Source organism: Trichoderma evansii (assembly GCF_050947405.1).
Source record: "Trichoderma evansii strain SZMC 28006 chromosome Unknown GGI43scaffold_4, whole genome shotgun sequence".
NCBI lineage: Eukaryota > Fungi > Ascomycota > Sordariomycetes > Hypocreales > Hypocreaceae > Trichoderma > Trichoderma evansii.
In genome coordinates, this window is record NW_028145202.1 from 2156954 (window position 1) to 2172175 (window position 15222).

The 15222-nt window shown below is 45.6% G+C and overlaps 6 protein-coding genes across 6 annotated transcripts; 3 read left to right on the plus strand and 3 right to left on the minus strand.

Annotated features, from left to right (window-relative positions):
* The first annotated feature begins 1915 nt into the window (after positions 1 to 1915).
* GGI43DRAFT_432296 (uncharacterized protein) lies at positions 1916 to 2555 on the plus strand. The gene has a single exon (XM_083209544.1). The coding sequence runs from the start codon at positions 1989 to 1991 to the stop codon at positions 2445 to 2447; it is 459 nt and encodes a 152-aa protein (XP_083063695.1). The 5' UTR covers positions 1916 to 1988; the 3' UTR covers positions 2448 to 2555.
* Positions 2556 to 2947: 392 nt separating this feature from the next.
* Positions 2948 to 4582, minus strand: GGI43DRAFT_302180 (aspartic peptidase domain-containing protein). Its single transcript, XM_083201555.1, has 2 exons — positions 3967 to 4582; positions 2948 to 3909 (listed from the first exon to the last, which is right to left on the minus strand). The coding sequence occupies exons 1-2, from the start codon at positions 4439 to 4441 to the stop codon at positions 3014 to 3016; spliced, it is 1371 nt and encodes a 456-aa protein (XP_083063696.1). The 5' UTR covers positions 4442 to 4582; the 3' UTR covers positions 2948 to 3013.
* Positions 4583 to 5677: 1095 nt separating this feature from the next.
* On the plus strand, positions 5678 to 7006 carry GGI43DRAFT_302199 (NAD(P)-dependent alcohol dehydrogenase). The gene has a single exon (XM_083201557.1). The coding sequence runs from the start codon at positions 5810 to 5812 to the stop codon at positions 6827 to 6829; it is 1020 nt and encodes a 339-aa protein (XP_083063697.1). The 5' UTR covers positions 5678 to 5809; the 3' UTR covers positions 6830 to 7006.
* Positions 7004 to 9092, minus strand: GGI43DRAFT_302190 (major facilitator superfamily domain-containing protein). Its single transcript, XM_083201556.1, has 4 exons — positions 8389 to 9092; positions 7946 to 8319; positions 7584 to 7880; positions 7004 to 7528 (listed from the first exon to the last, which is right to left on the minus strand). Exons 1-4 carry the CDS (start codon positions 8852 to 8854, stop codon positions 7178 to 7180), a joined length of 1488 nt encoding a protein of 495 aa, XP_083063698.1. The 5' UTR covers positions 8855 to 9092; the 3' UTR covers positions 7004 to 7177.
* Positions 9093 to 9711: 619 nt separating this feature from the next.
* GGI43DRAFT_421375 (uncharacterized protein) lies at positions 9712 to 11846 on the plus strand (the record flags this gene model as incomplete). Its single annotated transcript, XM_083207943.1, has 5 exons — positions 9712 to 9867; positions 9952 to 10126; positions 10178 to 10399; positions 10471 to 10700; positions 11205 to 11846. The coding sequence occupies 5 exons, from the start codon at positions 9712 to 9714 to the stop codon at positions 11844 to 11846; spliced, it is 1425 nt and encodes a 474-aa protein (XP_083063699.1).
* Positions 11847 to 12491: 645 nt separating this feature from the next.
* On the minus strand, positions 12492 to 15222 carry GGI43DRAFT_399002 (peroxidase/catalase). Its single transcript, XM_083205285.1, has 3 exons — positions 14761 to 15222; positions 14302 to 14670; positions 12492 to 14240 (listed from the first exon to the last, which is right to left on the minus strand). Exons 1-3 carry the CDS (start codon positions 15088 to 15090, stop codon positions 12657 to 12659), a joined length of 2283 nt encoding a protein of 760 aa, XP_083063700.1. The 5' UTR covers positions 15091 to 15222; the 3' UTR covers positions 12492 to 12656.

A 15222-nucleotide genomic window follows, 5' to 3' on the forward strand; every position in this document is an offset into this window, starting at 1 on the left:
ACTCTCTAACAAGCTATATACGGAACGGGTGCTTGGCGGTAGTCTTGGCCGGTACGCTAGGCAAATGGTTCCGTGGGTGGAGGCGTAAGCGCACGAGGAACATTAGGCGTATAAGTTTACACCGATATGTTCTTGCTAAATTTGAAAAGGTTCAGCAATAACGGTGTAATTCGAAAACAGTTCCTGTGGAGAGCTGTGCACTCTCATCGCTTCAACATATATTTATAACTGGTACTGGTCAATTCAAAACGTTCCAATGCTGTAACTCCCACATAGTATATGTGAATTGCGCAACATATCTTGCCCAAATACGCTGGAGTTCAGACTTCGAAGCCGGTATAAAGAAAAATATCAAGCGACTCTTATTGGTAGACGAGACAGCATCGTAAATTCCCTTTTCGTCTTTATTGATGCGAAGTTTTAAAGAGCGACCTTCCGTTTTGGGAGCCGGCTAATTCTGCGAATACCCCTTGCACTCTATAGGTAAGCATCAACTTTTTACTTGTAATGATCCTAGTAGCAAGGATGAAATACTACTTCCTAATGCTAAGTTAACTGGGTCTTATTTTCGGGCTTATGGATGACGACATAATGGGACTGTATCAGCTCCTGAAATGATCCATGTCGTTTCGCTCTTCGCTTCTGGTTCTAGAAAACAGTGCATGCTGAGCCAGCCTCTCAACTTAACCGTAGGCTTATGCTTTTGTATAACCGATCCGGATATGCGGAGTATGTACTCAATCGGGATATGCTCATTTGGAATATGTTTATCCAGCGTATAGTCCCCGATAGTATAATTCGCTCGAATCGTATATGTGGGGGGTATCCGTTCATAAGAATCCTTCCATATCCCCCAACTACGCCCAAGGTCAAAACGGGCAAATGAATTCGCTTGAGTATAACGATAACTGCCGGTATATTTATCGCTACTTTTTTGTAATTTAAATCAGCTTTGGCTATACATGGAATGGCAATAATGAGATTTCAAAAATATAATTTTGTTTGTTCATATGGCAAATTATCGGTATATTATTTTGCTCTCTTCGATTTGAGTTTTCGATTTGAAATACTGTTTGTATTTATTTATATCCACTAGTGGAAAATGAATCAGTAATCCTATATCTCTGTACAGCCTTCATGTATCTCAATGAACCTGCTTCGCCAAGATTGATCCACATATTCTATTTGACTATAGTAGGACTAAGATCTAAATTGGATGTGTTGTCACTGTATCTCCACGTCTACCTAGCTGATTACTTACCATAGCCTAGAATACGCGCACGCGTATCATGTTAGCATATTTATGCTTTTACAAATTTGGAAAGATCGACGGCCTTGGCACAGGCTACTATGGTGAACGTGGTGAGACCGTAGTACGAAATAGTAATACTACTAGGACAAGAAAGAAAACGCCGCCTATCATATACATACCAATTTTGGGGCAGCGTTTTCTTTCCACCAATTATCAGGGGACAAGGATCTAATCCATGTATGTATGTCTATATAGACGAAAGTTTTGGGATCAACGTTTCCATACCCTGGCCTAACTGCTGCAATTGAGCTTTGGTCCTTTTTTGTCCCAGATAGTCTAGCGGAACCTCAATGTCCGTCAGGGTGCGTCAAACTTCTTGGCTGAGCCGACGATCCGTCTGACCCTCCAACTTCCATATTGAGAAGGTAAGATGGGGAGACCTGAGTGAATCACCTATGCATTGTAAAGACCTGTTACAAATATACCTTTCCGATTTGAGGCGGGGTTTTCGATTTGAGACGGGAAAGCTGTGACGAAGAGAAGGGTTTTAGAAACTTAGAGGGCGCGTAAGGCTATTTCGCCAAGCATATCTTGGTCTTGGCTATGATTAAAAGAAATATAAAAGGACGTCTCTGCCCTCTCTGTAGACAACAAAAAAGAAGAAAGCAGCCGACATCGCCAACTCCTCATCTATTCAGAATCCATTTTCTTTCTTCTGATATCCGATATACTTTAAATGAAAATGAAGTTCTCAACCACTCAATTCCTCACCATTTTGAGTCTTGCCAGCTCCGTCGCGGCCGACTTTCATATTCTGACTGGTCCATGCTCCATTGCCCCTGGATTTGGCGGCTCCATCGAAGACTTCACAATGGCATGCCCATCCAACTACTATAACTGCGACTGCTTACAGAACGGTGACCGCGCCGGTCATGTCATTAATGGGCAGACGCCAACAGTTGGCATTCACTCCACGGGATCAGACTACTTTGAGCTTGATGGCATGTGCGGCGTGGGTAACATGAACTTTTATCTCCAGGGCGACGGCTCTTGGCTGTTCTACATTGCTGGCGGAGACGGCTCTGTACAGGGCACATGCTATCCCGGAGACAACAGCATCAAGGACTGTAACAGCTTTAGCTCGGCTTGCAGTTTTAGTAACATTTTGGTTTGCTACTCGTATATTTGCAACTAGTGGAGGAGCGAGGTCTTTGTAAATAAAGGAAATTTCGATTTTGATGATGTATGCCTGTTTATAGGTGTTTATTAAGGGAACTACTCTACCTGTATTTGGGTCCGTCTTATACTCTTAACTACCTACCTGTATATTACATGTACTATTCTTCTTACACTGCCCTCGATTCTTCATCAGTACAATCTGGTGATCTACTAATTGAATACGACGAGCAGAAATGCGACCATATTTTCTAGGTTAGTTGGTCATATAAGCTAGGTTAGTAGGCTGGCAGATGTCTGACCAGCGTCGGATCAGACAGGGTAGGAGAGCTGTATCTCACAAATATTTTCAGGCCAGAGACGAGGTTACACCAATTTCACGGCATGAATATGCCTGACCAGAATAGCAGCGAGTTGAGTGCATAGACTATAAATACGAGCGCATTAAAATTGAGACTCATACTACTCCCCAAATATGACCTGCCAGGGAACGCAAGTTTAGGTTTCAAGATAAAGGAGCTCATAAGATTGGTATCGTATTACTCTAACACCTAGCCTATATTACCTTCCATATCAATTACATTATTAAATTATTAAATAGAAAAACGCAAACATTGCCTCTGCTACCCCAAGTGTTAAATCCATCGCTCTAGTCTTAAATGATACAGCCACCGACGATGTTGTTGTTGTCAGAACCTCCGTGGTAGGTGTTGGCGTATATACCCCGTACGTAGTAATTGTAGCTGGGAATTTTCCATCTGCATCTGGAATTCGCGGCCCGTTCCCAATTTCTATGATATCATCTAGGCCTGGGTTTAGATTAAGAGGCGCCACAGCGGCGAACATGTTCTCGTAATCTACAGCCAAATACATGTGCCGAAGGAAAATAGCGCCAATTTGTATCTGGCTGCCTGGTCCGAAAGGCCGGTCCGGATTATAGGGGTAGATTGAAAGCTCACACGTATTGTTTCCAAGAGACTGAACCAAAGCGCTCCAAGGTGCTGAGATGGTGACGTTACCAAACAACAAGGAGATGGTGTGATTCTCCAATTGCTGTCGGGCACAATCGATGAAGGGAATAGAACCATTAAAGCTCTGTACAAAAGTCGGCGTGATGCCAAGATCGGCATAAATTTGCTGTACCGTATTGCTAGGAAGAAAAGTGTGGCTATCAAGCGTTGATAATATCGCCGGTGAGTTAGCGAGGTCGTGTCTCGAGGTTGCTGGACCGGTTGTACTGTTGCCGCTGTTCTCCACAACAACTGATGCGATCGGCAGGCTCACAGTGCTATTTGGTACTGGAAAAGGAAATGCTTGGAGCGGTCCCTCGTACATCGCCTTGTTAATTCCACCGAGGAGCAGATGCCCTTTATTATCCGTTGATGTATCGCTCCAGAGACTAAATGACGGAGAATTGATGAAGCCTTGATCAACCAATATGAATGGAAAGCTCGGGTGGTGCGCCATGCCCAGAGTGCTGTCTAAAGAATTGTCAAGATCAACCAATTTAGCCTTGGTTTCAATCATGGAACACTTACAGGCACCTGGATAGATATTAAAAAGGGACATTGGGACACTATCTACTCTCTGGCCGCCAACTGACACTACATCCGTGCTGGGGTTGCTCATGCTTCCCGGGTCTGGTATTGATTTGAAGGTGGACGACTTGTCGGGATCAAAGTAGCCCATAAGTGTGCAATAATCATCATCAGAGCAATTATACCCCTTTGCAGAAAATGTCGGATCGTATTTTGGAATGTCCGGCACAAGAACTGAGGTGATAGAGTCCTGAAGATCTACCGCAACTCTTACAGCCTGCGGTGGCGTTCCAACAGTAACATTAACCAGAGGCGTAGTTGCCTCTGTTATGAATTCCGCTGATACGGCGTGATAGTCAACTGGAATCGAAAGGACAGCCGGTTTCTCTCGTTTAGTCAGTTGTAATGATAGCGCTGCGACTTGTCGAAGCGTCGGCGCCGAAGCGGCCAAAGCCATCAGGAGTAAGAAATGCATGTTGAACAAGGAGGAAGCAATAGCTCTCTAAGTTGCCCAAGAGGTTGTATCCCGCTTGATCTGGCGAAACAGGGAAATATCCTGAAAGCCTGGCGTATCGCATCCATGGGTATTCTTTGTCTGGACAGAGCTTGATGGAAGTCGGTGAGGTAAATATTGGTCGGCGTTATCCTATTTGGTTTAGAACAAGAAGACTGGGTCGCTGTTCCTGCTGCTGGTCGGCATCCTTTTATTGGCCTGATGATTGCGCCGCTAGAAGTGCACTCATATGTAACCACATGGGTTTACAAGCTGCAGAATCAACAACGTGACATTCCTTCTTATTATGCTATCTACCGAGTGCAGTTAAGCGTAGCATGTCTATCCTATAAGATTCATCTAGTATACTGGACAAGTAGACGTCGCCGCAGTTGTTAGTCTGGCCTAGCAGACTTGGACTCTATACACAAGGTGACATAGGCCTCACCTGGAGCTTAAAGCCGCCTTTGTGCCTGCAGTAGCGCGACACGGTAGCGGTGGTAATCTCATATGATGCTACCCTAAGAATTATGAGAATTTAGGAATTATACATGTGGTCATACATGTACGCTTCAAATCTAAGGCTGCTTTAAAAAAGAGAAGAAAGAGAGGGGAATAAGAAAAAAAAAGGAATAGATTTAATGACAGTCTTTCCATACCTAGCTATGGATTCCTAACATATAGGTTACATATGAGAATTGCTGGTCAACGGGTGCGTTCTTTTGCACCAGATTGACATTTTTTGAAAGACACAAAGACATGACATATTTACTCTTAAAAATGCATTCGTGCGCCTGCTCTTGTGATTTGGATGAGAGAGCGTCTTGCAGACATCTTATCCATAGTTTTTTCTCTTTTGAATAAGGCACTAATCTAGTATTAGGATGAAGTATTCGTCAATATATACAAGAGGTTGGTGATATGCTGTGTCCGACCTAATAAAGCCTCTTATATCGAAAGTCAATTTGCTTTCTGAAGTGCTTGTGTATAGCTTTCCTATTCGTATAGTTTTAGCTGAGCTAAACTGTCCTAAAGCTGTAAATTTCCATCATTGGGAAGCTTCTAGAAAGCGGATCCGCGTATTCTCAAAAGCCATCTGCACACATTGAGAATGTGGATGTTTCCTAATTGGTCGAATTCCGCTCCGCCTTATGCGGAATAAAACTCCGCGGTGAAAAATGCCATTAGTGGAATGTGCCGAGGCTCGATTTGCCTCCACGAAGAGTAGATATAAATTATAGGACCGCGAGAGAGAAAAATCTTCTACAAAGAACAGAGATCGAGAGAAAATCCTATGACTCTTTCGATCTACTCTTTCATTTAGTGTTTGTGAGAAAAACAACTACAAATATGTCTACAACTATGCGAGCTTGGCAGATCGCCACCCCTGGGCCTTTGGAAGAGGTACTGAAAATTGTCGATAGTGCAGAGCAGCCTTCTGTGCCTCTTCAGCAAGGACAAATTCTTGTTGAAGTTGTCAGCGCTGGCCTCAATCCTGCAGACTATAAAATGGTAGAGCTGGGATTCGCATCCAAGGCAATTACGTCATTTCCTAAGACTCCTGGAATGGATCTCAGTGGCCGAGTTGTCGCAGTAGCAGATGATGTAGCGGATGTCAAAGTCAAAGACGCTGTATTGGTGCGCTTGGACCCTAAGAAGGCACAGGGTTCACTATCTCAATACGTTGTCGCCGATCACCATGGCTACGCCGTCTTACCAGCTGATTTCGATCTGGATCTCGCCGCAGGCGCACCGACAACTGCTTTGACAGCATACCAATCTATAAAACCTTATGTCCAAAACGGCTCCAAAGTTTTCATTAATGGTGGATCAGGTGGTGCGGGTACCTATGGCATTCAAATCGCAAAAGCCCTTGGCTGTCATGTCACTGCTTCTTGTTCGACTGCGAAAAGAGAGCTCTGTGAGCGACTGGGAGCTGATCAGATAATCGACTATAAGGCTGGTAATATCATTACACAGCTGAAGCAGAAAGAGGTCATCTTTGATCTGATCGTCGATAATGTCGGCTCGTCTCTTCCGGATCTTTACCAGCAGTCTAATCACTTCCTTAAGCCGGAGGGTGCTTTTGTGTTGGTGGGAGGCTCCGCATCTCTGAGCAGTATTAAGAACGTCGTCAAGGCAAAGTTTTTACCTTCGTTCTTGGGTGGAGGTAAAAGCAAGTTTATTACATATCTAACGAAAAACGACCACGACGACTTGGCGCAAATAGCAAAGTGGTTAGGTGAGGGAGTGATCAAGACTATTATTGACTCAACGTTTGAGTTTGAAGAGGCATTAGAAGCCTACAAACATCTGAAAAAGGGCTCAAGCGGCGGAAAAATCATCGTCCACGTCGCCAACCGGGCATAGGTTGCTACTTATCACACCACTTCGATGATGCGGCAAGATTGAGCTTTTCCGCCGCTGGAGCACACATCACATGTGAAGCTGCGCCGAGAAGTGGTTAACTAGTACATAATTGGAGCGCAACTCCTATGAATAAAGCCAATGGCATTTGGCATGATACCATTTGATACCAATATTGCAAAAACTATTTCACATCTTTGAGAGAATCTGAGATGGGTACTAAATTATATGTTTCCAAAAAAAGACGGGAAACATTCAAGGGTATTTAAATTAAAAAGTTAACTTTTCTTTTAGACTAGGATCACTAAACTTTTAATTAATTCAAACTTTTCTCGCCTACCACAGCACAAATTATATATGGAAAGCAGTGCTTTTGATCTCATCGTCAATCGACTCGCCAAAAGTTCCTTCGTAACCATTCTCCTCGAGATAAGCACGGAATCGTGCGTCTTCACTCTCAAGGTCCTTCTCCTTATCAGGAATCAGGAACCATGTGATAAGGCAACCAACCATGGCAAAAGCAGCTCCAATGAGAAAGACACCCTGGACCCCCTTTTGGGAATCGGAGAATGAGTTTTGGATAGGGGTGAAGACTTGTGTGCCTATGGCGGCTCCCGCTTTTCCAACAGCGGCAGCAAAGCCTAAGAAATGGCCACGCACAGGGGTGGGAAACGATTCAGCGCCGCAAAGAAAAGTGCCGACCTGGGAATGATTAGCTTTCAGTCTCTTTTATAAGTTAGTAAAGGACTATACGTACACCTGGACCCATTTCTCCCAAAGTGTTGAAAATGCCGTACAAGACAACAAAGAGCGGGAATACGCTCGTGATGGGATTGAGAGCGCCTCCAATGATGAATGCGAGGATAGACCATAAGAAGAATCCTAGTGCCATGGTCTGCTTGCGGCCGATTTTATCCATGAGAAGGCCACCGATGAGGGTTCCAGGAAGGTAAAAGCAGTTAAGAACAGTGCCGAAACCAATGTTTTGGACAAGCGTGTTGTTGGGATTCAACGTTCCGATGATGGTTGAGCCAAAAATGCCAAAAGGATAAGTCTGCCCATTCAGTTAGCGAGTTCTATTTAATTCTAGAGAATCTGGAGAAGCAGAGAGCCACTTACAACAAAGTCGTACATGAACCACGCCAGCGAAGTTCCAAGCATGGGCTTCCAATAACGCTTAATCACCAACCAGTACGGAATGTCCGACTTCATAGCATGCTTTCGGTACTGAGTTGAATTGATCAAACGAAGTCGGAAGAACAAGAGTCCAACTGGAAGGATGAAACCGAGACCGAATGAGACACGCCAGACACCGTCGTTGATATGTTGATGATAGGCAGCTAAGACAATAAGTACAATGACGCCTGCCATAACGAAGCCAAGATCGATGGCGAAATCTGTGGCTACGGCAACAAGCATGCCGCGACGGCGTCTAACGAAGGCAGTTTCATCTGAGGCTTCAGCGCTGCCAGTACCACATGTCGGGTATTCTCCTGTTTTTGCAATTCTCATAAGCTGCGATTCATATATCTGCATATACTAGTCCAAAATGTGTCACTCACCTCCAGCACCAAATCCTGCAACTCCACGGCCAACAATCATCATCCAGAACATGCCAGTCGGTGATTTTCCGTGTGCCGCAGTAGCCAGCACGATTCCCAAGATCAAGAACAGAGTCGCAAAGACGATGCCCGTCCGACGACCTAGCCTGTCGATTCCCCATCCGAAAAACAGCATTCCAAATACTTCACCAATGAGAAAAGCATTGGAAAGTCTGGTCTTGATGGTGGAAGTAAATGCATCGGGATAGAGCTCTGCAAACAGAGGGTTCATATATCCAATGACCTGCGCATTGTAGCCGTCTGAGAAGAGGGCTAAGCCACCGACGAGGACCATGAAGATGGATGAGACGCGACTGATGCGTGAGATGGCGCTTGGCTGGGCGATGTCATCTTTGTTGGTGTCATTGCTTGGCTGAAGAGTTGGTGATACAGCCACTTCATCGACTTGCGCATTCTTAGAGTCCATCTTCGCAAAGTTTAAGCAAATTTGCGACAATCTTTAGACTGCAAGAGTAAAACCGATGCTAACGCAGTGTTTTCTCAAGTCTTGTCTCAGCTACAGCTCGCCTGCCTATAAGCGACTCCCCCTTTCATGCAATGTAACTGTATATATAGTATTGATTCGGCAAGTCTAGTACATTGCACGTGAACGCACATGCAGCGACAGATGACTGGTGAAGTCGGAAAAACGCGTATTAAATGTTGGATAAGCGCTATATCTTCGTGGCCCCGTATGCGACGGGTTATGATATTCTTCTAAACCAACATTATTACGAGATAAAAGGTCTAGATCTTGGAGGGATGGTTGGGTACTGGAGCAGTCGCATTTTTACGATTCCCACGTGCGCATGAACTTGAGGGGTATTTCCAGCTACATCTTTGAGCAATCTAGCCGCTTTCTGTGTTCATGATACTACTTACTTGCTGTTGTGTTGGTGTTGTATCATCCCAAGAAGGCGCTTCCTGTGCCGATCGACCGGCGGCGAGAGCCACGTGCACCAAGAATATCTCTTGATTCATCGGGAGGCGTTCCGGTGGTGGGCCACTTTCGGCATTGGCCACTTGGTGGGGCGGTCCGTAAAGCCATAAGTTCCTCATCGTGGGCGATATAGGACGAAAGAATTCCGGTAAGAGGAGGATTCATTCCCGTAAGCGAAATGCTAGCTTGACGGGGAACTTCCGAATGCATGCAATGCTAGGTGTAAGAAGGGAAGACAGAGAAAATGGGAAGAAGAGCTGAGCATTGAAAAAGAGCTGGCTAGCTCTGCATAGGTCCTACCTACCCATGTCACATATCGTTGATTGAAGTTGCATCGCGCCAAAATGTTGTCTTCAGAACAAGTTGCCTTTTTCAAGGCGAATGGATATCTCATTGTTCGAGATATCCTCAGCGGTACCGAGACTGAAGATTTACAAAGATGGGCTCAAGAAGTTCATGACTGGACTCCTACTGACGAGTCTCAGTTTATGCCATACGAGGTAAGGTCATTAGATCTCTTTTTATGTATACTACATAAAAATGGTATGTACTCTTGAGAGAGATCTTATGCTCATAATTGATAGGAAGTAAATTCTCGGGGTGAGACAGTTCTTTGCCGCACAGAAAACTATGCCGATTGTCACGAAGGCTTCAACGGGCTACTGCGAGGCAAAAAGCTCTTGGGATTATTAGAAGAGCTTTCAGGAGAGCCTATGAATCTTTTTAAAGAGAAGATTAACTATAAACTCGCGGGAAGTGGTATGTTCTTCTGTCGCTGGATATAATGAGCACGTCTGCTAACACTAATAGGTGGATTTGCGCCGCATATCGATGCTGTGGCCTATAATCACATTAAAGATGTCAAGCATCTAACCATCTTGCTTGCCGTGGATAAGTCTAATTTTAACAATGGTGGGCTGGAAGTTGTTGATGCTAGCCATAATATGGACATTCCTCTGAATGTTGACGACCACTGCATCACCGCTGAGTGGGTGGACACTCATGAATGGAAGCCTGTTGAGCTGGAGCCTGGTAAGCAAATATCCCTTTCCCCTTAATTTTCAATACAGATTATCAGCAGTTTCTAATCATTATATAAACAGGCCAGTTGCTCATCTTCACTTCATATTTGGCGCACCGCAGTGGGCCGAACCACAGCGATGAGAACCGCAAAGCACTCTATGCTACTTACAATCTCGCCAGTGAGGGTGACTTGCACCAGGAATACTACGAGCGCCGAATGAAGGAGTGGCCTGCGACTCACATGCGTAAAAAGGGAGAGATGTATGAGGATGGAGCATTGAGATATGCCTTTGGTTCGCCTATGCTGAGCGTTGATGCTGGCCGCCAATTGGCCTTTTAGATGTAGATCAGTATATAGTAAAAGCTATCTAGATAAAAGCAAGAAATGCGTAAAATTTGCCACCGATAAATCTTTAATCAATATTTTTTTCTTAATAGTAAACTTAGACTCTTGTATGCGCCACCTTCAAGGCCGATTTTTGATTCAAGTCGTATTCAAAGACTTCAATGAGATGTAGTGTTTCAAGTGGATTAAATCTACACGTTAGATCTCAACATTGAGCCTTGTAAATGAGATTCGATCCATCCACGTGCCTACTGCATAATCCCGAGTGGGTGATCTATCCACGTGTTCATGCATGGAGTGAGTGTGTAGAGTGGAGCGTCTGAGCAAATATTCTAGCATCTCGTATTAGCCAAAATAGTGCTTATTCATAGATTCTCTCATATATCCGTGATCGCTGTATATCTAATACGGTTCAATGCTTTGCATGACAGCTATCCAAGCTTAACCTTGCATCACGACTGCCGGCAGTTTTCTCCCACAATGGCCATCCCTACTGTTCTCGAACCAGCGACTATCGCTTCTTACATAATATCTATTCTTGAGGCTTCAGATCATACTCCATATATCGGCGAACCTATCTCTCAACTTCAACATTCCTTGCAATGCGCTGCCCTGGCTGCCCAAGCATCGCCACCTGTAGATGAGGCCACGCAAGTGGCAGCACTACTTCACGATGTTGGCCAATTTGCTCCAGCAGAAGATCTTATTGCTTCATCAAAGCTCCCCATTCAGAATCTGGGAGATGCCCCAACCACACAGAGTGTTGGCCGTGTCGGCCATGAAACTCTAGGAGCTCGCCTCCTTCTCTCGCTGGGCTTCTCCGACAAAGTCGCCCGCCTTGTGGAATCCCATGTGGCAGCTAAACGGTACCTGTGCGCCGTAGATGAATCTTACAACGATTTGCTCTCAGAAGCCAGCAAGAAAAGCCTATTCTACCAGGGAGGTCCTATGTCTGCCGAGGAGGTGAAGGAGTTTAGCTCTGGGCCGTGGTGCCAAGAGATGTGCCAGCTGAGGAAATGGGATGATGAAGCAAAAGTTGAAGATCTCAACGTGAGAAACCTAGAGAGCTGGAGAGAAGCCATCCAGAGACAAATAGAGCGAAACTTATAACGGCCAAAAAATTGAAAGTACGCAGTAGGGTATGAGGATTTGTATGAGCACCATTTTGAACAGGACCAGATAGAATAAAGACTTTATGATCATCGTTTCTCACTGTGGGTTTGCCTTGTAGGAACCGTTGTTCGATATGCTATATATCGATTTATGGCTTCAGGTCAGGATTTCGACGCTGGTCAGTAGCTTTTATGACGCTCTTTATCTCATCATTTACTATAGTTATTCTCCATATGTATTCGATATTTGCTATATGAACACCCGTTGATCCTCATGATTCGACTACAGCAAACGGCCATTAAATCGGACCAATGCATGCGTTTATGTCCATTGGTGTCTAGTTCGGCGAAATTATAGAATCAAAGGAGAGATTTTCCGTCACGATGTACGTAGTTGTAGTAAAGAGTTGGGCTCTCTTGATCAGATCAAGATTGTTTACTCCAATGTATTGATATCGGTCTGTGGGCTAACCAACGGCTCCTAACATCTAAGAGACTTGTTAGTCATTATAGCCATCTAGTATTGCCAAAAGATTAATATTTATTTCGTTGGTCAACGCAACAGTAAACTCGATTGCAACATGTGTCCGATTTAATTGATATGAACGATCATTCAAGACAAATAGTTAGAGCGTATGGAGAGTAGTCTTAGTAATGATGTTATTGTATGAAACATTGTTAAAATTTTACTAATTTATTTTTAAAACACATTTTAGTGCTTTTACTTCATAATACATTCTGGTCATACAGATATTCAAACTATGTCATCAAATATGAGCAGCACAGATATCTACCCGCTGATTCATATTTACAAGCGGCTAGCTGGCTTCAGGGGAGACTCCCTTGGGAGATCGAAGCGATCCAGGTTCACAACCTTTGTCCAAGCAGCCACGAAGTCCTTTACAAACTTCTGCTTAGAATCAGAGCTGCCGTACACTTCCGAAACAGCGCGCAGCTCAGGGTGAGAACCAAGAACCAAATCAACACGAGTTGCAGTCCACTTCTTAGCGCCGCTCTTGCGGTCGCTACCCTCGAAGAGATCGCCGTCAGCGCTAGGCTTCCAGACAGTTCCCATATCCAGGAGGTTAACAAAGAAATCGTTGGTAAGGACACCAGGCTGGTTGGTGAAAATACCGTGGGTTGATCCGTCGTAGTTTGTGTTCAATACACGGAGGCCACCGATCAGGACAGTCAGCTCGGGCACTGATAGAGTGAGAAGGTGGGCCTTGTCGACCAAGAGGTGCTCCAACTTGACTCTTGGTGATGACTTGCCGTAGTTACGGAAACCATCAGCCACAGGCTCGAGGTAGCCAACTGACTCAATATCAGTTTGCTCTTGAGTGGCGTCATTACGGCCAGGAGTGAATGGAACGGCGATATCGTGTCCGGCGTCTTTGGCAGCCTTCTCAATAGCCGCAGATCCCGCCAAGACGATTAAATCAGCAAGAGACACCTTCTTGCCGCCACTCTGAGAGCTGTTGAATTTCTGCTGAACCTTCTCCAGTGCTTGCAGAACCTCAGCCAGCTGAGCAGGGTTGTTGGCCTCCCAATCCTTCTGTGGCGCCAGGCGAATGCGAGCACCGTTGGCTCCACCTCGCTTATCGCTGCCACGGAAAGTTGAAGCAGATGCCCAGGCAGTGGAAATCAGCTTGGATGGTGTAACTCCGGATGCCAAAACTTCCTTCTTGAGAGCAGCGACGTCACTGTCGTTGATCAGAGTATAGTTGACAGCGGGGATAGGATCCTGCCAGGGGAACTGTTCCTTGGGAATTTCGGGTCCAACATATCGGCTGACTGGTCCCATATCACGGTGTGTGAGCTTGAACCAAGCCTTGGCAAACGCATCAGCGAATTGATCGGGATGTTCCAAGAAACGGCGAGAGATCTTCTCGTAAGCAGGGTCAACACGGAGCGACAGGTCTGTGGTCAACATAGTGGGCAACAGCTTCTTGTTAGGATCGAAAGCGTGAGGAATAAACGGCTCAGCATTCTTAGCCACCCATTGCTTCGCTCCAGCAGGGCTCGTGGTGAGCTCCCATTCGTACTTGAAGAGGTATTCAAAGAACTGGTTGCTCCATCTGGTCGGTGTCTTGGTCCAAGTCACCTCCAGGCCACTGGTGATGGTATCAGCGCCCTTTCCAGAGCCAAAGGTGCTAACCCAGCCAAGACCTTGGTTCTCAAGAGGCGCACCCGCAGGCTCAGGGCCTACATGGCTTGAAGGACCGGCGCCGTGGGTTTTGCCAAAAGTGTGGCCACCAGCAATCAAAGCTACTGTCTCTTCATCGTTCATTGCCATACGAGCAAAAGTGATACGAATATCCCGGGCCGCTGCAAGAGCATCAGCGCTGCCATCAGGGCCTTCTGGGTTGACGTAAATAAGTCCCATGTGTGCCTATTGTGTATCAGCATAATCTATTCTTCGAACGATAAGCCTAGGAAGCGAAAATACGTACTGCTCCCAAGGGGGACTCAAGTTCGCGAGAGTGGATATCCTTGTGCTTGCTCTCGTCGGAGTCGACGACACCGTGAGCTTTGGTAGAGCCAGCAAAACCGTGGGCATATCGGACGTCGTTACCCAGCCATGTAGTTTCGCCACCCCAGTAGGCAGCCTCATCAGCTTCCCAAGTGTCTGAACGGCCACCTGCGAAACCTATGGTTTGGAATCCCATAGATTCGAGGGCCACGTTGCCGGACAGGACGATGAGATCAGCCCATGAAAGCTTGTTGCCATACTTTGCCTTAATAGGCCAAAGCAGACGTCGAGCCTTGTCCAAGCTCACATTGTCAGGCCAGCTGTTGAGAGGCGCGAATCGTTGTTGGCCCTATCAATCCAATAGATTAGTAAAGGCCAGTATAATAAATGACATAGAGAACGCCTTAAATTCGATTCGTAGGCATCAATAATCGCTTACCTGTCCACCTCCGCCACGTCCGTCAAAGACACGATATGTGCCGGTGCTGTGCCAAGCAAGACGAATAAACAGACCTCCATAGTGGCCAAAGTCAGCAGGCCACCAGTCCTGAGAGTCGGTCATAAGGGCCGTCAGGTCCTTCTTAACGGCTTCATAGTCAAGGGTCTTGAAAGCGGCCGCATAGTCGAAATCATCCCCCAGAGGGTTGGTTACATTTGTGTGCTGACGAAGAATGTTAAGTTTGAGTGATTCAGGCCACCAATCACGGTTTTTGGTTCCACCGCCAGCGGCGTTGATGTGGTTTACGGGGCACTTTCCGGCGTCACCCATTTTTGTGTTTTGTGTGTCTGGTATAAAGCAGAGGGTATAAGAAAGGAAAAGAGGTACAGTTCAAACTTTGCTGCTTCAGGAGCAGAAACAGAAATTAGTAAAAACTAGCAAAGAAGAAACAGAGGGAGCGGG